The sequence below is a fragment of the Dipteris shenzhenensis genome, chromosome 2 (genome assembly GCF_047967505.1).
Source record: "Dipteris shenzhenensis isolate YYH24624 ecotype China chromosome 2, Dip_SZ_1.0, whole genome shotgun sequence".
NCBI classification, from domain to species: domain Eukaryota; kingdom Viridiplantae; phylum Streptophyta; class Polypodiopsida; order Gleicheniales; family Dipteridaceae; genus Dipteris; species Dipteris shenzhenensis.
This window is the reverse complement of record NC_141597.1, coordinates 36,334,643-36,356,769: the sequence shown is the minus strand read 5'-3', so window position 1 is coordinate 36,356,769 and position 22,127 is coordinate 36,334,643. Positions and strand designations below refer to the sequence as shown.

The following is a 22,127-nucleotide window of genomic DNA, read 5'->3' as shown; positions in this document are numbered from 1 at the left end:
TTTTTTCTTCTTTTCAGATGCAATTCTCTTCCTGCATTCATAGATATCATGCCCAGGTTTCCTGCAATAGTTGCATCTCTTTTTCTTCTTCTCCTGCTCGGAAGAAGAGGGATCATGGGACTGACCAGCATGTGTAAGCTGAAACCTTGCCTTTGCTCTTGTTTTTATGCTGTGCAGCAAAGGCTTGATGACTAGCCATAAGAAGCATTTTTGTTTGCACAGCTTTGTTCCTCCTGTAGTAAGAGGGCAACCAGCTGGGCAAGGGAATAATGGTTGGCACTGCCACCTGCAACCAACCTCAAAGTAGTAGCAAAGCTCTGATACGAGTCAGGAAACCCATCAAGGGTATTAGAAACAAGCTGAGAATCAGGAACTACCTCATCATTGCTGGCCAACCGCTCTTTCAAATCCTTCACACTCGTAAGATAGGCATCCAATTACCACCCTCTTCAAGCTTAAAGTCCTTCAACTGCTTGTGGAGACAGGTAACCCTCGCCTCATTCCGCACCTGATATAAGGATGCAAGCTGATTCCATGCTTGCTTAGCTGTCTTGCAAGACCGGATATGAGGGATAATGACCCTTTTCACTGAAAGAGCAATCAAGGCATGTGCTTCGGCATCACACCCATCCCATCGAATCTGCTCCTGAGTAGGAGGCAAAGTACCTCTAGTGGAATATGTAGCTGCACTAGAAGTAGCATTGGACTCATTACTAGATGAGCGTGAGGCACTACCAGAGACATTACCAGAAGTAGTAGGTCGAGTAGGATTGACCTCAGTGCTTGAAACAATATTCCAAAGATTCTGGCAACCAAAACTGTGAGAGATTGCGTAGAGAGAGAGAGCAAGAGAGTGTGAACTTGAGAGCTGAAAGCTTGAGAGCTGAGTTGCAATAGAAGAGTGTAAAGAGTACAACTGAAAGAGTGAGAGATAAGGTTTTGTCACTAGAGATAAGGTTTTGTCCTAGTGACAAAACCTTAGTAGTCACTAACCATAGTTAGTGAACTAACTGCGGTTAGGGGAAAAAACCTCTTAAAGAGGGAAAAGTGCCCCTAACTAGCTTATTAAATTACATTGGTCACTGCTGAATTATATCTATTATTCTAACACCCCCCTGCAGTGCCAATGTCATGTACAAGGCTGATCAATCGCCAAACGGATATAAGTTCAGGGCACTGCGAAATGCCTCATACTTTTCACGTGGTAGTGCTTTGGTGAATATATATGCAACGTTGTCATGTGTGGACACAAAGATCATACTGATCTCTCCTGCATGCAACTTCTCTCTGACGTAGTGATAGCGAACCTCAATGTGCTTCGTGCGAGCGTGAAACACTGGATTCTTTGCCACTGCAATGGCACTCTGACTATCAGTGAGAATTGGAGAAGGACCCTCCAAAGACAGATGAAGATCAGCAAATAGACGTCGCAGCCAGACACATTCAACTGCTTCACATGATGAGGTAGCCACTGTAGATTGTTTCTTGCTCAGCCATGAAATGCAAGATTTACCCAAAAAGAAACAATTGCCACTAGTGGACTGCCTAGTGTCATAATCACCAGCCCAAATCTGAATCACTGTAGGCATGCATCTGCAAGTCAGCCCCCCTAGGAAATAACAAGCCAAAAGACTTCGTGCCCTGCAAATAACGGAAGATGCGCTTAACTGCCTACCAATGCATAGTTTTTGGGCTGTGCATGTACCTGCTCACCTGAGATACTGCAAACTGAATATCATGTTTGGTGTTGCAAAGATATATGAGGCATCCAACAGCCTGACTGTAAGATGTGGCATCAACTGATTCTCCTGCATCATGCATTGTGAGTTTCAGCCCCGGCTCCATGGGAGTGGCTACGGGCTTACAATCATGCATGTTAAATCTGTCCAAGAGTTTCTGCACATACTTGGACTGAGACATAACAGTGCCACGTCTCTCTTGAGAGAACTGGATCCCCAAATAAAAGTGAAGCAGCCCCAAATTTGACATGTCAAAGGTGGTCTGCAAATCAGCTTTGAAATCTGCAATTTTATCTTCATTGGACCCTGTGAGCAGTAAGTCATCAACATAAAGAAGGATGACTAAAATTTCCCCCCCATCCATTTTGATGTAGAGGGTGCTCTCAGTAGGACTATTGTGCAGCCCCTTGCTGGTCAAAAAGGCATGAATCTTGGCATACCATCCACGAGGGGCCTGTTTCAGCCCATACAAAGCTTTGTTTAGCTTGCATACTTGAAGTGCATTTGTTGTAATTTCAAAGCCTGGAGGTTGTTTGACATACACCTCTTCCAGCAAGTCTCCATTTAAGAAGGCTGTTTTTATGTCCAACTGATGAACATTCCACTCAAAATGTGCAGCCATTGCAATAACAGATCGGATGGTGGTCATCCGGGATGTAGGAGCAAATGTCTCCTCATAATCTATGCCCTTTTTTTGAGCATAGCCTTTAGCAACCAGCCTTGCCTTGTATCTGTCAATGGAGCCATTTGGCTTCCGTTTGACCTTAAAAACCCATCGTGTGCCAATGGCATGTTTACCTGGTGGCAAGTCTACAACATCCCAAGTCTGATTTTTTTCAATGGACTGCAACTCATCGTGCATGGCATTCATCCAATGTACATTGTCCTTTGCTTCTTTGAATGTGGCAGGCTCCTCCTCATCAAGAAGAGTACCTGCATATGCTGATTCGACTGAATTAGCACCTTCCATGTGCCTTGCTGCACTGCGAGTCCTGCCAGGTAATGGAGCATCAATTTTACTCTCCCTAAGAGTCTGTAACAGTCAGTTTGGGACTGTTTTTGCTGCATGTATGTCTGCAATTTCTTGCTACACCACCTGTTCCACTGCCTGTGGAGGTGGCAAGACATCCCGTGGCTGAACTGAAGCATCGAGAGGTGACTGTAAATTCTGATTTGCATCAGAAATATCAGCAGGGGAACCCAGGGCAATGGGTAGCAACTCCTGAAAGACATCCTTTGAAGAAGAAGGCATATGAAATTCAGCCTGAGTGTGAGCTGAATTTTCTGCAAATATCACATCTCTACTGACAATGATCTTGCGTGTAGCAGGATTGTAGAGACGGTACCCCTTGCTTTCTGCACTGTACCCAACAAATATGCACTTAATTGCCTTATCTGACAACTTGTGCCTAAATTCAACTGGCACATGAGCATAAGCAAGGCATCCAAAGACTCGGAAATGATCCACTGAGGGCTTTCTCCCATTCCAGACCTCATAGGGAGTTTTTGTTTTTAAAGCCTTAGTGGGAGCCCGATTTAAAATGTAATTGGCACACATCAGACCTTGAAGCCAGAATTTGTGAGGCATGTGTTTGCTTTTCAGCATACATCTGTCCATCTCCATAAGAGTTCTATTTTTCCTCTCAGCTTTGCCATTTTGCTGAGGGATCAGCCTCACTGTGAGCTGATGCACAATACCCTTGCCTTTTAGAAAAGCATCAAAATCTGCAGACAAGTATTCCCCACCTCTATCTGTGCGCAATGTCTGTAGCTTGAGTCAGAGTCCGGTTTCATTTTCAACCATGGCTGAGAAGTGTTTAAACACCATGAACACTTCTGATTTGCACTTCAACCCAAAGACCCAAGTGAAATTGGAGTAATCATCAATAAAGGTAACAAAGTAGAGATGACCACCTAATGATGGAGTCCTCATGGGACCATAGACTGATATTACTGTGTATAAGCTGTAATTTGCGGACAGCTTTAACTGAACCATCCTTTTTGAACGGGAACCTATGCATCTTGCCTAAAATGCACCCTTCACAGGCATGTGGAGGTATCTCAAGAGGTGGCAATGCATCAACCATAGAGTGCTTCTGAAGTGTCATCAAGCTGTTGTAATGCATGTGGCCATATCAGGCATGCCATAATTCTGCATTCTGCATGGCAGCAGTAGGGGTAGAAACTGGAAGAGCACGGGCTGCTCTTTTCTCAAAAAGATCAAGCTGAAAAACCCCACGTAGCAAAGTACCAGATAATCTTAAGGCATAATCATTTTCCCTGTCTCGGACAGCACATTTGTCATCCTCAAAGATGACCTGAAATCCAGCTCTATTAAGAGTGGACACTGAAAGAAGATTCTTGGTGATACCAGGCACATATAAGACATCTGAAAGTCTGAAAATTGAGCCATCAATGGCAGTAAGCTCAATTTCTCGTGTGCCACGTACTGAATATGATGAGTTATTGGCGCAAGTGACTTTCTTACCGACGGGAGGTGGATGCAAGGAAGTAAAAAGACACTTTCTAGAAGTGATGTGCTTGCATGCACCGCTGTCAAAATACCAAGTGTTTAGTGTTTCATTGACACTGAAAGCAGATGCATCCATAGAAGAGTCATAACTGCAAGTCAAAAATGCATATGTATCATCATTATCCCGAGCATCTGGAGCAGCCAGCCTAGAATCTGAAATGCAAAATAAAAAGGCATAATCCTGTCCAACAAAGTTGGCTGCAGCATCCCCACTGTCAGATGCATGAGGAGCTGAATCTGAAACAGCCATACCGGAGCTGTTTTTCTTCTCTTTTGCAAGCCTTTTCCTGCATTCTGCAATGTGATGACCTGCCTTTTTCCAGTAATGACAAAAACCCTTCTTCTTGGGCTTACTTGCATCATTTTTAGCCTTTTGTGAAGGCTGTCCTGACCCACTAGAAGGCTGATTTACCGATGTCTTTGCCTGTCCCTTTGTTTTTGACTTAAACTTTGAGAGCATAGCTTGTTCACCTACACGTGAAGCCAAGTTTTTCTTGGTCTGCTCTTCCTGAAGCAGAAGTCCTATCAACTAATGAAAAGTGAGAGGATTTGCACCCCCTCTCAAATGATAAGTTCAGCGAGGTATGAAAGCTGAGATAAGACTCAGGAAGAGAATTCAGAGTGGTAGTAATCATCTCTGAATCAGGAATAATCTCATCTATGTTCAATAATTGCTCTCTGAGATCCTGTAGCTTTGTGAGGTGGACTGACATGGAGTCACCCTCTTCCATATGTGTATTACTTAACTCTTTTTTCAAGAAAGATACTCTTGCATCATTCCGGGCTGCATACATGCTTTCTAAAATATCCCACGTTGCCTTCGAGGTCTTACACGACCGGATATGCAGAATGATAAATCTTTTCACTGAAAGAGAGATGCATGACAAAGCTAAGGCATCCCGTGAATCGCATGGCTATAGCTGCACCCTGTGCATGACCTCTTCCACCTCCTTGCTGAGGAGGGGTATGAGGTGCCATACCTGCGGGTCAGATCTCACCCCCATTAACATAATCCCATGAATTGCGAGAAATCAGAATATTGCGTACCATAAAACTCCAAAGGGAGTAGTTGGTACCATCCAACTTGTCTTCTGTGAAAGACCACCGAACTGGAAGTCATTCTGATTTTGCTGGGCCATATCTGAGAAAGAGATTTAAGCAGATACAAAACTGAATTACCTTACTGGGAATGAAATGCACAACTCCCAAAAAACACAGCCAAGCATTGGCTGTAAATGCAACTCAGATTTCTGCACTTGCACTGTCAAAAATTTGTCCAAGCATCAAAAACTCTCCAGAGTCTGCCAAAAGTGCTGTAAAACACTTCAAGAAAGGCAGTATGAACTGAAAACTCCAAAATTGCTCTCCCAACACAAAAGCCCCAAAATAGGCCCGAAATTGCAACCGAAAAGGGGCAAATTGATCAAAAGCCCCAAATGTTGCAAGAATTGCGCTCTGTCTGCAAAAGCCCCAAATTTCACTGTGAAATTGCAGAGTGTAATTACAAAATCCCCAAATTTCTTCAAGAAATTGTACTGCAGAATCAAAAGCCCCAAATTTCGAGCTTGAAATTGCAACCAGAAAGGGGCAAAAGCTCAGAAAGCCTCAAATTTTGCAATTTTAGCAGAAAGACCCAAATTTCAGACCAAATCTGCAACAAACAGGATGCCCCAAATGTACTCCCAAAAAACTGAGCCAAACAATGGCTGTCTGCAAGATGTGCCTGCCTAAGATCACCTGCAAGGTATAGCTTGTGCGCAGGTACAACCTGTACGGCCAGGTACAATCAATGTACGGATTGCAGGTACAATGCCTGTACGGATGGGCTGCACGCAAAAAGTACGGAAGGTTGTACGGAACAGTACGGACGCCTGATGAACTGACGACGAAAATGACGCAAGAGCAGTACGGTTGATGCAAGTGTACGGATGGCGACAACAAACCGTATGGAACTGTACGACGAACCGTACAGTCAAGCGATGGGTTGTACGGCTGAAGATCGGATGTACGGAATGGAGTTGCAGACTGTTGTCGCTTGTACGGATGTACGGCGCTGTACTGGCGCTAATGCAGGACGGTATGGTAGGTACGAATTCCATACAATCGTACGGACTGTACGGACTGTTGTTTGATTGCTTCGAGCAGGTACGGACGGGATGTAGCAGCAGGAGCATGGGCTGTAGGCTGGAGCTGAACGGGGAAGGAGCGGTGAGTAGGATCAACCTGCTCTGATACCAAATGTGAGAGATTGCGTAGAGAGAGAGAGCAAGAGAGTGTGAGCTTGAGAGCTGAGTTGCAATAGAAGAGTGTAAAGAGTACAACTGAAAGAGTGAGAGATAAGGTTTTGTCCTAGTGACAAAACCTTAGTAGTCACTAACCATAGTTAGTGAACTAAGTGCGGTTAGGGGGAAAAACCTCTTAAAGAGGGAAAAGTGCCCCTAACTAGCTTATTAAATTACATTGGTCACTGCTGAATTATATCTATAATTCTAACAAAAACATGCCCCATCATATAGGCCCACATGGGGTAATTTGTGCCATCAAGCTTGTCCTCAGCCGCAAGCATCCCAAACAAATCATCCTTACTGCCATCCATAGTGCTGAAATTCAAGGCAAAAGCACCAACCGACAATGCAAATGAGAGGAGGGCAACCTCTCAAACCAAAAGGCAAATTTTTGCTCAAGCTTTAAAGCTTTTCATTGCAAAAGTGTGGCTGTCTCAAGGTGTACCTGCTGCAAAAAGATTCCCAAAAGGCAACACGAGGGCTTCCAGGCAACCTCTCAAAACCAAAAGGGAAATTTCTCTTAAGCTTCAAAGATTTTCACCGCAAATGTGTGGCTGTCTCAAGGTGTACCTGCTGCAAAAACATTCCCAAAAGGCAACACGAGGGCTTCCAAGGCAACATGGGGCCTTTCCACAATGCCAATGAAGCAAAGAAAGGATTGTTTTGCAGAAAATAAAAGGAATCAATGCAATACACCCAATGATGCATGCAGCAAGGAAAATGCTCCAAATGCGAGCACAGATAGTCACCCTTGGAGGAGAGGTGAAATGGACAACAAATGGCAATGAAGGGTGCCCAGAGAAGGCTGGAAATGAGAATTACAGCAAGAGAATGTGCTCCCACAAGGAGGAGAGGACTTTGAAATGAGTGGAGAAGGATCCAATAGAGAGAATCTCGCAGCCCAAGGCAAAGGGAGAGCAAATGAGAGATGGCAACATCAAGCTTCCACAAGGAGGAGAGGACTTTGAAATGAGTGGAGAAGGATCCAATAGAGAGAATCTCGCAGCCCGAGGCAAAGGGAGAGCAAATGAGAGATGGCAACAACAAGCTTCAAATGGCTCCAAACACCTAGCAGAAGCCTCCAAACGAACAAATCTGCTAAGAAGAGGCTTCAAATTGCTGGCACAGCCTCCGAGGCAGGTCCGTACAGCATTAATTGCACCAAAATGGGTCCATACGGCAGTAAATGCAATGTACAATGGCTTTAAATGCACTATACACCTCTCAAAACAGTCCGTACAGGTTAAAACAGTAGTAAACAGGTTTGTGCAATGCTGTCCGTATTGTAATTAATGCCGGTTGCTGTCCGTACAGTTCGTAAAAACTGCACGGAATTCTGCACACCACATGTGTGAGGCGGTACAGGTCGTACAGCAGCTGCAACGACCGATTTTTGCAGCAGGTGCTCCAAAATGCAGATTTCTCACGCAAAATGCAGACTTCCCGCAACGGAAATGCTTGGAGAAGCTTTGGGTGTTCACACCGTGAATAATACCTTGAGAAATGAGCAGACCAGCAGTAGAATAGGCTGCCAAGCAGCTCCCAATGGCTCCAAGAGGATCTCGGTGGCTGGAAATGGCTAGAGGGTGAAACCTTGGCCTACTCTGATACCACTGTAGGCTAGGGCAAGCAATGGAAGCTCGAAAAAGCAAGGAATGGAGGCAAAAACGAGCTGCTGTAATGAATTACTGCAAAACTCAATGAGAGTACAAGAGACCCAATATAAGAAAACCCTTGGGCAGGGTGTCCTAACGGGTACATGTGCTAACTGTACCAATTGTCCTAACCTCCTATAACTAGGCCTACAAGGCACAAACCAAGGAATGAGTGGCACCTATGGATAGCCCATAGAATGGCCTACATACAAGACTCCCCTGGGTTTTCTCCAACTCACCCTTTGCTCTCCACCTCCATGCTGTACACATACCCACCATAGCATCCCTTGCCCCACATGCACTCACTCAGACTCACACACGTATTTTCATTCACAGTCTAATTCCTTACACATACACACGTACACATGCCGGCACGTGCTTCCACTGACACACCCAATGCTCAACACACTTCTAGTAAGACTTTCTCCATGTACACACCCTCCTCTCTAAACCCCTCCATTTGGGCCCCTTTTCTCTCCACCCTTGCAGGAATCGGATTATTTTACTCAAGACTCAACCCTTTCAGCCATCATTAGTGTGGCTGATCCCCTTCCACCTCCACTAGTTGGGAAGATCATTACCTTTACGGAGGACGATCTGAGAATTTTCGAAGAGGAGATCACTTTGGATCATGAGGCATATTTTTTGGCTCTCATATCCTTCAAGAAGCTAGGTTTCAGATTGGTATCTCACAGCTGCCCCTTTGCATCGAGGGTCGCCTCCCCACTTGTGAGCCCCTAGATGAGGAAGACCTAGGGGAGGCCAATAGAAGGGGTTAGAGAGAATGTGGGAAAAAGTGAAGAATGCGATGAGGGACTGAGCTGAGAGAATAGGATGATGTGGTTGCCACACGACCAGCAGATGGAGCCAGAATGGCAGGGCTGCAGAGCAGCCATGTGAGCAGCTTTGTGGTCTGCCACATGGCTGCAGGCTAGATTAGCAAGGAGGGCTTGATGGGCCAGGCTGTCCAGGAAAGCCCTACACAAAAGCGTGCAAATGAGCCAGCAACCAGCCTATATGGGCCAAGATATAGGCTGGTCAGCCATCTGTCAACAAGGTAGTCACATGGGGCAGAATGTGGGTCAGGCGGCTACTTCAGCAGATTAGGGCAGATTGGCTTGCGAGCTGGCTATTCTAGGGGAGTGAGGGCTGCCTGTCCTCACCTATGAAGGGTGGCACCATGCCCCCATAAGGCGTCCAATCTAAGGAGGACCTGCACCCCACTGAAGCCTATTGGAAGGCACGCAGGTTGTTTGGCTTAGAAGGTGCCAAGACAAGGTAGAAGACACCATATTGGAGGATAGGGGTCCACATCACGGCAGCATACTGCTACTTGATCATGGTATACTCAGGCCTCATTTTGCATTGAGGTTTGTCCTATTTTGGAGCATTCTTTATAGATGTTTGGGCTGTACTACATGCTGTGCAGTTCTCAAACCTAGGCTTGAGATTTATGCTATTGGGTGCACATGGAGTGAGTGTGTGAAACGTGAAAATCTGTTTGCTCTCAGCTGGTTACGTCGAATCACGGGCACAGGCACTTGCATTTTCCTCCCAGCCAACCTCGGTGGTAGCAAGCTTCTCAAAAAAAAATCAGATTACGTGAAAGCTTCAGCTTGCTTATTCCCAACGAGCCCCAAAATTCCCTAGATGGATCTAGTACGCCACATGTCTTCATTTTAGGGTCCTTCCTTAATGCATCATTTACCCCTCTTGGGATATCATTGAAACCATTTGCCCCTAGGCACATTTAATGCATTTAGGTCCCTTTAGCCTTAGATCCACCTAGTCTAGTGCCATATCACCCTCACCTAGGACCTTGACCTTGATTCCTTTTTTATCATTTACATGAAGCCCAAACAAATATAATACAAACATTGATCCTTCAAAGGAAATTGCCGACTGACCCTTCCGAGGTCATGTTACCTCGACTTGAGCGTAACATTCCTTCCCTCTTCAGGCATCATCGTCCTCGATGATAAAGTCTGGGAACATTCTCCGTAACTGGTATATGGATTCCCAGGTAGCTTCTGATAGAGGTAGACCATGCCATGAAACCAACACCATGGGTATCTTTCGATTGCGTACTTGCATTGTTCCTCGGTCCAGGATTCCTGTTGGTTTGCGTCTTGCATTATCCTTTCTCTCCTGAAACAAAACAGCACCTTCGATTAGTGAGTCACCTGTATGCAAAAATTTCTTTAAACGAGAAACATGAAACACTGGGTGAGCCTTACAACCCTGTGGCAATTCTAATTTATAGGCTACCTTGCCTATTCTTTTTAGAATTAACCATGGCCCACAATATCGAGGTGATAATTTAGCACACTCTCCTGCAGTCAAAGACTTAAAGTGCGAAGGAACTCTGAGAAAAACTTTTTCTCCTTCCTTAAATTCTCTAGCGGATCGGTTTTCATCCGCATACGCCTTAACTCTATCCATAGCTTGGCGGATGTTAGCTCTCGTAAGTGCTAGCATCTCCCGCATCTGAACCACAAAGTTTGCGGCACTAGGCACTTTCTGAGGTATTCCAACTATAGTTGGATTTGCTGGTCTATAACCATAGTTCAGCTCAAACGGACTGAACCTTGTAGAGGAATGTTTTCTATCATTGTAGGCAAATTCTAACAATGGCAACCACTTGTTCCATGTATGTTGCCTCAATGAAACATATGCTCTAAGCATATCCTGTAAAATTTTGTTGATTCTTTCCGTCTGACCATCCGTTTCTGGATGATCCCCACTACTCATTCCCAACTCAGTCCTTAGTGTCTTAAATACCACATTCCAAAAATGACCGGTAAATTTGACATCTCTGTCTGACACTATGGATTTAGGTAATCCATGCAAATGAAATATATGTCTAATAAACAAATCCACCACTTGCGGGGCACTAACAGACTCTCTAGTTGGAATGAAGTGAGCCATCTTGGTAAGACGATCAACCACCACAAGGATAGAATCATATCCACCTTGTGTTGTAGGCAAACCTATAATAAAGTCTATGGAAATGCTCTCCCACCTACCGAGTGGTATCTCCAAGGGCTGTAAAAGTCTGGGTGGCTTCACTCATTCTGCCTTACTTACTTGATACACAAAACAACGTGTCACATATTCATGAATATGCTTTTTCATCTTTGGCCAAAAGGAATCTCGTCTCACGAGATCATGTCTTCTCGACTCCTGGATGTCCCACACATGGGCTATCATGGCATTGTTGAATGACTCTCTGCCTGAGATCATTCTGATTAGGTACTACTACCTTGCCATTTCTTTTCAACATACCATCCCTTATGGCATATCTTGCATAAGTTTTGCCTTTTTTGGATGCCTATTAGAGCACTCTCTAATACCGTGAAACTCATATTATGCATAATGCGTGACAACACATCAGCAACTTTATTATCCTTCCCTCTTCGGTACCGAAGCGTCAAGTTAAACTCCTGCATGAGTTCTGCCCACCTAGCTTGGCGGTCTCTCAAGTCAGGTTGTTTACAAAAATGTTTCAGAGTATCATGATCAACATTAACATAAAACTGTGACCCATACAAATAATGTCTCCATGTTTTCAGAGCATGGACAACAGCATACAACTCTAATTCATGAGTTGGCCAATTTCGTTGAGAGGGAGAAAGCTTCTTGCTTTCAAAGGCTACTCGTTGAGAGGGAGAAAGCTTCTTGCTTTCAAAGGCTACTGGCCTTCCCTCTTGGAGGAGAATTGCTCCTACCGCAATGCCACTTGCATCGGTTTCAAGGAAAAATGGTTTCTGGGGATCAACTATTTTTAACACCGAACCTGAGACCACAGCTTGTTTTATGGTGTTAAAACTTTCCTGTTGATTCTGTCTCCATATAAAAGGTACTTTATCTTAGGTCAGATCAGTCAATGGCGATACTATTTCAGAATATCCTTTGATATTCATTCGATAAAATTGGACAAATCCCAAGAATGATCGCAAAGCGGTCAAACTCTGAGGGATTGGCTAAGTCAGTATCGCAGTCACTTTCTTTGGATCCATTTCTATCCCCTCAGGAGTAATTATGAATCCTAAATATTCAAGTCTTACCATACACAGTATAGTTTTCTTTTTATTTACATAAAGATTTACATAAAGACTGGCTTTCCTCAAAGTACTGAACACTATTCTCAAGTGTTCATGATGCTCAGCAATACTTTTACTGAATACCAAAATATCATCAATAAAGTGTACTACAAACTTTTCGATATACGGATGTAGTAAATCGTTCATAAGCATAACGAATGTAGCTGGAGCATTGGTAAGTCTAAAGGGCATTACCAAAAACTCATAATGTCCAAACCTGCTTCTAAAAGCGGTTTTATGCACATCCTCGGCTCTAATACGGATCTGATGGTAGCCACATTTAAGATCTATCTTACTAAAAATTACGGGCCCATATAATGCATCTAGCAAATCATCGATCCGAGCCATCGAATACCTGTGCTTAATAGTGATATTATTCAATGCTCTGTAATCTATACAGAGACGAAAAGTATCATCTTTCTTCTTCTTTAATATCACTAGCGATGCAAAAGGTGAAAAACTTGGTTGAATCTGCCCCAACTTGAGATATTCTTCCAGTTGTCTTCGCGCCTCGACCTCTTCAGTAAAACTCAACCTATAGGGAGGTCTATTTACAGGTTTTGCCCTCGGGATTAGTTGAATCTTATGCTAAACATTCCGCTTTGGAGGTAACCCATAAGGTAGCTCATCCCTAAAAGAATAAGAGAACTCCTCTGCTATTTGATCAGCCAGCTTGGCCATCTCTCCATTTTGGGCAACATCAGTGCTAGCCAAAGAATCATGAATTGGCTCTACCGATGCTATACAAAGAAACAAAAACCCATCTTGAGCTTTTCGAATTTCCATCACGGAAACCAACGGTCCTTGAGGTATATTCTTTTCACCTCGTAAGACATACAGCACATCATTCATCTTGAATTGATAAATGTGCTTTTTCCAATCTATGGTTGGATTCTTCCTAGAATGCCAAGCCTTACCCAAGGCTATGTCTGCATGAGCAAGCTTAGTCATTTCAAAATCAAGCTTCTCAGCATAGTCCTGAATTCGAAGCTGCAACTGGGTGACCCTTTAGTCCCATACTTCAGTTGAACTTCCATCTGCCATTCTGACTGTATATGCATAGTCAAATGGGCTAAGTCTTTAGTTTCAACCTCTTTACAAGCTTGGAGTTAATTACATTGTGCGTTGACGCTGAGTCAAACAACACAATGACATCATGATTAGCTACTTGCCCTTTCATCTTAATTAACTCCGTATCATTAAAGACTGTATACCCCGTTGCTGCGGGCTTTGACATGATATTATCAGGTGCACTAGTTACTAACTTAGCAACAGACACACATAACAAAACAGGTACTGACCTTTGAGAAGATCCTGCTAGCTGAATCTGCATCTGTTCTGCTCTGGGACTCCTCTCCATTTCCACGTCGCATTCTGAGACCACCATCTTAGCCATCCGGCGATCTTTGTTTCGTGGACAATCTTTCCACTGATGAGGTTGAAGGCATCCAAAACACAATCCTTCTCTCCTCGCTTTTTCCCTTTGCTCTGGGTTCAAAGAAGACTTCGACCAAGCCTGGGCTGCCATTGGTGCTACTTTTCTTTTCATTCCAATGGTGGTACTTGATTTAGGAGTCTCAACTGGTTTCGCCTACTTGGCTTGACCACTAGGCTGTGAGGCACTCCCTTTGCGAATCCACTTCTTCTTAAACCCAGTTTTCTTCAGGTACCCATACTGAGTCCCAACCTGCACAAACCCACTTGGTCTGTTCTCTTTTGCATCCTCATAGTTAAGGGCTATGGCAATTGCTTCATCTAGCGTGTTCGCATACTTAGCCCAAACTTCCATCTTTATCCGATCATTCAATCCAAAGATAAAATCTTATACTTGGATTGACTTAGGTAGGGGTTCATCAACCTTCATTACACTTTCTGTAAACTTATCAGTGTATTCCGCCACTGATAAATTTCTCTGACGAAGGTTTCGATACTGATCCCAAGCTCGGGATGCTTCGTCAGGAGGTAAGAAGTGTTTTCTAAATTCCTTTTTAAACCCCTCCCCTCCCAAGTAGTGGATGCTACTCCATCTTTCTGCTGTTTTATCCACTACCTACCGCTGCCTCATTAAACATATGGGTGGCCTCGCGGATTTTCTTCATATCATTCCTTATTTCACAAATGGCAAATGCCTCGTCCCATTTGTGTAACCAAGTCTCAATGATATCGGAACTACGGTCAGACATCCAACCAAAATACTTTTCTGGCCTATAATTGGCAATATTAGGCACCTTAGCCCTCCTAGGCTCGACCGTACGAACACTGGACTCCAATTCCATCGGAGATTTACCTTTCTCCTCACGAGATGGTCTGGCAGACATACTATGCACCATTTTCTTGAGCTCAGACTGCCCTACATTTGTTTGTAACTGCTGCGCTAAAATCTGTTGCAAGGCATCCTCTAACATTTTCAATTCTGCCAGATAGTGTATGACCTGCTGGGCGCGACACCTGCGGGGTCGGCCTGACTCTCGACTCTACGGGATCCATCCTAGAAGCTTCTTCTTCTACTTCCATTTAGGTCAATGGGTGTGTGTGTGTGTGTTTTTTTTAATAAATAATAATAAAACACCGCTTGAAACTGTGATTACAATTCGAAAGTCCAACTTCCAAATTTACATCTAACAAAGCATATATCACATTGTAACCAAAACCACTTTTCCCTATACTAGGAAAAACTTTTGCAATCCAAATTGACTCAAACACGGAGGCAAATAAACAAGAAAATACTCCAACAAAGTTTAGAAGGCATAGAGAGCTCCTTGGTTATATTTTTGCTGCATGAAGAGATCAACCAGTTACTAGTAGGCTTGAAAATTGTCGAATCTGAACTGTGACTCCCTTTCGACAGTATACTCAACGCGATCAACGATGGTCTTTTAAATAGACAAGACGTCGTTCTTTAATTACTGATCATAAACTGAAAGAGAAGATCTGTCCGCCTTCTAAATTATGACGATCGCTATGCTTTATCTCGCTTCAAGTCACCGTTTCAACGCTCACGTTCACGACGAAGGCACAAGACCTGGGCTTAACTACTCTCCAAAATTGCTCCGCAATAAACGTAATACTAGTGTGGTCTTTGTCTGGTTAGCTGTTCACAGTAACGTGCGTAACTCTACTGGCTACCTCACCTTCAATTCGTCAACAGCTTTACATGAACTCAGCCTCTTAGATCTCGTAGATGTTGGTTGAACACATACCCATGCGGGTGACGGGATATCTCAAGGCAACCTGTAAGCAATACGTGCACGTAGCAATACCGACGCTCAGACGGTCGCCCCGCTCCCGGGATACTTTCATGACCTCAGCCTAGAGCCGAATCGCCTTCCTTACCAAATCTTGCGACAGCTAGTTCTGTGACCACACAGTAGCTCTCGTCGTACGCTGCTCATCAACGCTACCCAGACTGACGAACTGCCAAATTACGATCTGTGTAGAATTTGGGCTCCGTATTGTCCGTTGTCAAACGCCCAGTCAGTCCCAGACCTCTCGCGATATAATTTGCGCTCTGATACCAATTGAAACGCGAAAATCTATTTGCTCTCAGCTGGTTACGTCGAATCACGGGCACAGGCACTTGCATTTTCCTCCCAGCCAACCTCGGTGGTAGCAAGCTCCTTTAAAAAAAATCAGATTACGTGAAAGCTTCAGCTTGCTTATTCCCAACGAGCCCCAAAATTCCCTAGATGGATCTAGTACGCTACATGTCTTCATTTTAGGGTCCTTCCTTAATGCATCATTTACCCCTCTCTTGGGATATCATTGAAACCATTTGCCCCTAGGCACATTTAATGTATTTAGGTCCCTTTAGCCTTAGATCCACCTAGTCTAGTGCCATATCACCCTCACCTAGGACCTTGACCTTGATTCCTTTTTGATCATTTACATGAAGCCCAAACAAATATAATACAAACATTGATCCTTTAAAGGAAATTGCCGACTGACCCTTCCGAGGTCAATGTTACCTCGACTTGAGCGTAACAGTGTGACCTTCGTTAAATTGTGTGAATTTGGAGAGTCTTCCACTACAATGGTATCAGGGTCCTTGGTGTGGAATTATTAGAACCAATGTCAACTGTAAGGATTCCTGCTATTGGGGATCTATGTGGAGCAGCGACAGGGACCTCGCTGTGCAAGGTTTCATGTATGAGGCTGTGAATGGAGCCATATTAGTTGTTGGGTTGAATTAGACCTCGGTTGCATGGTACTTGGCAGGATCCAGGATGTTCTCAGATTCTGAATAGGGCAGCTAGATGGCCATTTGCCATTAGAGGACGATGTTCCCATTTGCAGAGTCTATGAGATGATGACTTCATGGATGAACCTATTGGAGGTACTAGAGTGCTTGGTGGGGCTGGCATGTTTGTGACTGCGATTCACAGTGCCATACATGTATCGTTGGTCCTGCATGGAAGATACCACTGTACCAGGGTGGCTTCCCTGTACGGAGCTAGGCCTGAAGGAGCAGGAGCCACATTTACAAGGACCAAAGATTGAGGATGTCATTGATTCCAGAGAACCTTTTGAGGGACCTGATGGAGCATCTGCATTGATGAATGAATATTTCAGTAAGAGGGGTGTTGGGATCTAGGGGTAACCTTCCCACTTGTGAACCCCCATATGAGGAGGACAGGGGGAAGCATGGGAAGGGATTGGAGAGAGGCTACTTGAGCAGAAGTGGAGAATATCACAGGGACTGAACTGAGAGAAAAGAAGGAAGGTGTGGCCAGAAAATGAACTAGAAATAGCAGGTGTATGCTGCAGGCAAAGAGTGGCCATGTGGGCAGCGGACCAGGATGTGGGCAAGAAATTCCTGGAAAAAGGTGTGCAAATGTGCAATCTCTGTGACCTTGGAGAAGTCTTCCACTGTGGGGCGTTGGCTGTAGCAAGCAAGCTCTCTATTTATCCGAGCTGATATCAAGACCCCCCGTTTTGGTAGTTGGTACATGCCTAGTTTCTCTAACAGCTGCATGTGAAGAATTTGTTTTGAGAATCAGACGTAGAGATAGCTAGTTTGAGGATGAGTTTCATTCAAGGGGACTATCCATGCCAAAATTGATAGTATCAATGACTGGGCTCTCGTTAGAGGGGGTAGCACTTTCATATCATCAAGTACTACGATATTTGACCATCTTCACGTTGTCTTTTTTTTTTGCCGAAAAAACAGTGCTAATTATATTACTTCGAGAACAAGATACAAAAGGTCAGCTTGTAGCTGACGGGCTGCGTTCACAAATCGGACACAGCCCTAAAAGGTAACACAATAAATCACTCTCTCACGTCGGGATAAGGCGAGTGTGAATGAACAGCCATCGGGTGGTGAGTAGCACCACCGAAGGCCCTGCGAGGTCTGCTCGAAGAAGAGGCCCTGAGTGTTCCAAGTCCGAAGGAAGCGTCTCCGCTTTTCTTGACCGGACCGGGAATCTCCCTGAATCTGGTCCCACTGGCCTCTGAGGGTATGAATAATCTCGCACCAAATATCAGTCATGATCTGGGCAGTCGATAAGGAGGTGCCACCGAGGATCTGCGCGCAACGCGAGGTCCAAATGTGCCACCCTGCTATGCTGCTGATAATCTCCTAGACTGGCTGCCTCTCCTGAACTCCTGTATCAGCCTCTGCTAGGTGCTGCGGGATACCCTCGAGCGGCCCCCATGTCCCCTGTGTGATAAGGAAAGTGGGGTCCTGCTGTCATGCCTCGAATAAGTGATGAAGACCAGGTGCGGTGCTGCACCAACAGAACGTGCCCCAAGTGATCAATCCTAGCTCTGGTGCTGCGCGAGTAAGAATCCCGAAAGTCCACCTCCACACTTCCTGGGCGCGAGTGCAGCTCCACAGGCAGTGCTTTGGTGACTCCTCAACCGCATGGCAAATCTGACAGCGTCCGTCCTGGCCTATCTCTTCACGTTGTCTAATCTGCCAGGGTCCGGATTAGTGACTTTTTAACCATGGAGGAGGAGCTCTCATAGTAGATCTTGGACGATGGAGTGAGGATTTCAGAGTCTGTAATGGCTCTTTAGCGTTTCTATAGCCCTATGATGGGTTGTTTATTTCCCTCAGTGTAAGTCTCAGGAGGAACACTGAGGGCTACTCTGAGTTGTGGCATGCTCTGATGATTGCTGCTAAGAGCGGGGACAATGGAAGGGGGACAGTGGAAGTTGGATTTGTGGGCATCTATGAGTATCCATCTCGTGTGTGGCTTCCCATCTCCGCCTTATATTGGAGTGAACCTTTGAATTTTGTGCTTGAAGAAATCATTTCAAGGCTCATTGTCAAGAAGGAACTAAAACACAGATTATGTTAATGGAATGTTCATCTTACTGTTCAATGTCCACCGAAAAACTTGTGGAGCATTTTGGATGCTGTATTGATGCAAGGATCATAACTCGCAACCACCCTTTGTTAACTCCTCCGTCATGTGCTGCATAATTGCTGAACACAGTTCATGCCTCCAACTGCTTTGTGATGATGACACAATGTATTCTGGCCAATTCCAACCTTTTTGTCGCTGATTCCCAGGTCCTCTTTCAACTTTTCCAAATCCATTGCCAGCTCTTGTTCTAGAATCCCACTGACGGTGCTAGAAACTTGGCCTGTTGTGAGTGTCGTCAAATGTGGATCAAAGAAAGTAGCTCACTTGTGGAGATAACTCTGGAGATCTTACCAGAAGAGACAAGTTTCCATGCTCTTTAGGCTCTTTCAGCATGGTGGGACTACATTCAGCATTGCATTTGGGGTCGCAATGAGGCCTAGAGGATTTGGCAAGGCATTGCACTTTTGCTTGGTAGGATAAGGAGAGGTACCTACTATATCACATGGATTTCATCACCTAGCTCACAAAGTAGTACTGTTTCTTTGTTTAGGCCTTATTCTGCATTTTTAGATTCAGCTTGGGAGATTATCACTGTGTGGCAGATTTGGGGATCCAGATGCATAGAGGTTATGGATGGGACTTGGACTTTCGCATCTCAGTATCTTTCTATTATTTGGCACAATACTATTCACACCCTCATGCGGCCCTCGATTTATTTGTTACATATATTGCCACAGGGCCTTCGTGCAATTACGACTCTCTTGATTGGTTGCGACAGGTCTTCTTTTTTGCATGATTTTGTATGAGGTTTTCACAGAAGTTTATCTTGGGTTTCTGCATTTTGGTCATACTTATAGCTTCTTATTTTCGCAAAACAAAGAAAAGAAAAAAGAAACATAGTATTAGTTTATTCTGCAAATGGGTGTTGTATGAGACTACCATCGCAGAAGACCTCAAAGGACTTGGATACGAGTGCATTTTGTTTGCACATCCAATATGCAAAGTATTTCTCCATAACTGACATTGTTCCAACATTGAGTACCCAAGTTTATCAAATATGTAAGTTTATATTAAGACACATTCTGAGATTCTTTGATAGCTAATTATTTCCCTTTTTTGCAGGCGAACGAGTATGAAATTCTTACATTGCTCCTATCTGAATGCCGCAATAAGTTGTCAAACTTCGATCAAAGTTTGGATGATGAAATCCAGTTATTGAGTAATAAGGTAATAAGGCAAGCGGTTAGACTTTGGCATGGCAGTACTGCAAGTGAAATCTAATTACATTATTCTACTGTCCTCTTTTTGTCATATGATTATCTTATTTTAATGGTGACGTTTATGCAAATCTTATTACCACCTCAACAAGGAAGGCAATAAGGTAAAAAGGCAAGTGATTAGATTTAAGCTGGTAGCGACTTTGCAGTAATGCAAGTGAAATCTAATTACATTATTTTACTGTCCTCTTTTTGTCATATGATTATCTTATTTTAATGGTGAAGTTTATGCAAATCTTATTACCACTTCAAGAAAGGAAGGATGGAGTAGAGGGCTTACAGCGAAGTTAGCTTTCCCATAATTCGTTGAACTTTCAAGAAATCTGGTCTCTTAGAACTTCTGTAGAAAGTCATGTATAGAGTTCCAGGGTATGAACTTCTGAGTTAAAACTGCCTTGTTTACAGAATATCTCGTCCAAAGAGAAGCTTGCAGCCAAGCTACGATTATGTGAGCAAAAAATTCTGAACAGCACAATGGCTGCTCTCCGGAATCGGCTTGCTCCAATTAGAGGTGTCCCAGCTAAAGGCGGAGCCTTAAAGGTAGCCAAATATTTGTTAGAACTTTTTTTTTTCTGGTTTTACGCCCTTATGTCTTGTAAATGGATACAAGGCTTTGTTTCTAATCAATTTATGTGTGGAAGCAGGACCCAAATTCTGACATTAAAGAAATGTTTGATGTGGTGGAGCAAGTGGCCTCAGCCCCAAGCAAGTTCTTCTCAAATTTTCTAAATGGCAAAAATTGAGGGCATCAACAAAGCCAGCTTTGTAGAGATATATGTATCAAATCCCTTTTTGCATCCTCTAACATTGCTTGCTTTGTGGCACTTATATTTCAATGTCACTACAAATTTGTGCTTTTATTGTTAAGTATTCTTACGTGAATATCCAAGTGAGCAGTGAAAAAGCTTGAAGCTCTGATGCCTTTCTTCTTGGAAATATTTTTCCCAGGAAGCTTCTCTACGCATTGAGTAATCATTGATTTTAAGAAATTTCCTGTAATTTTTACTTTATCTTATTGTTCCAAAGCCAATGAGAGTCTACATTACTTTTCAAAGCAACAAAATAGAAACATTAAAAGGCTAAAATTTTGGGGGAAAATAATTTAATGCAGCAAGAAGAGGACCAGTGAGAAGCCAGGACGCTTAATATTTTGGAGTCAAGATCCACAAGAGCCAAGAGAACATGAAAGGATGGACCTACATAACAGAGGTTGCATCTATGGCAAAATTTTTGATGAGTGATGAATCGAGACATCCTTTAAAGAAGCTTCAGCCATGAATGAGAAATTTTGTGCATTAATCAAGCTTTAGCTGATTTGGATACTTGAAGATGAATTAGAAGAAAAGAAGGTTATCAAATGCAAATGGAGACACAAAAGCAAGATGAGCTCATTTGGTTTAATTGATGTTAATGGGCTAGGTCAGTCACTGGAGGATGTTCAAGAATGTCCAAGGATATGACATAAACTTTTATAGCTAGCATCATTCAAATGGGACAGTTTTATGGTCTTTTACGTCGAGAAGGAGAACTCTCAATTGTGCATGTAGAATTGGTGACAAGTGCAACATAGATGCTTGGAGAAGCAAGAACCTAAGACTAAGGTAAGTCAAGGAGTGTGGCCATAGGAGAGTAGCTCCACGATGGAAAGTCGTACCAGCATAGAGCATGTATGGATAGCTTTAGCGTGTACAGTTGGATCAATTAATTTATCTGTAAGTCCAGCAAGCAAAGGTTAGGAAGTCAATCTAGAGGATGGCTAGCATGAGGCATACATATAGTCAAAAGGAGTGAGGTGCAGCTAGAGAGGGACATCAAAAGGTAAAGGAGACCTATGTTGGTATTCTAGGTTGAAAGTTCTCAGGGTGCAAACCATAGGAGCTCAAAGATCGCAAGATATTAACACCTTCAACTCTTGCTCAAAGATTGCAAGATATTAACACCACCAATTCTTGCCCCTCCCAAGTGTCAAAGATGAATGTGCTATTATGTGTGCTCACAAACACACGTGTGTGCACAAATCTTGCAGTTCATGCCCAAAAGCATATAGTCGAACAGCCACCTAGGTCAAGTCCCATTGGCATGACTTTGAGAATCTAAAATATGGTATTGGGTCCAAGCATAGACCTTCTTGTTATGCTAGTCATGCTTCTTTAGAAGTAGCTTAGTCTAAATGGCTACTCTTTTTGCTAAATCACTCTCTCTATTGCAAGGAATTCATACAATG

At 43.7% G+C, this 22,127-nt stretch overlaps 1 protein-coding gene across 1 annotated transcript in view; it reads left to right on the top strand.

Moving 5' to 3' along the window:
* Window positions 1–20,930, top strand: part of LOC147904698 (fructose-bisphosphate aldolase-lysine N-methyltransferase, chloroplastic-like) — a 136,213-nt gene extending 115,283 nt beyond the window's left edge. Inside the window, exons 12-14 of the mRNA XM_087395221.1 lie at window positions 19,749–19,853; window positions 20,309–20,443; window positions 20,548–20,930. Coding sequence (XP_087251347.1) covers window positions 19,749–19,853; window positions 20,309–20,443; window positions 20,548–20,646 — 339 coding nt within the window. The 3' untranslated portion in view covers window positions 20,647–20,930. The remainder of the gene's footprint in view (window positions 1–19,748; window positions 19,854–20,308; window positions 20,444–20,547) is intronic.
* Window positions 20,931–22,127: the final 1,197 nt, after the last annotated feature.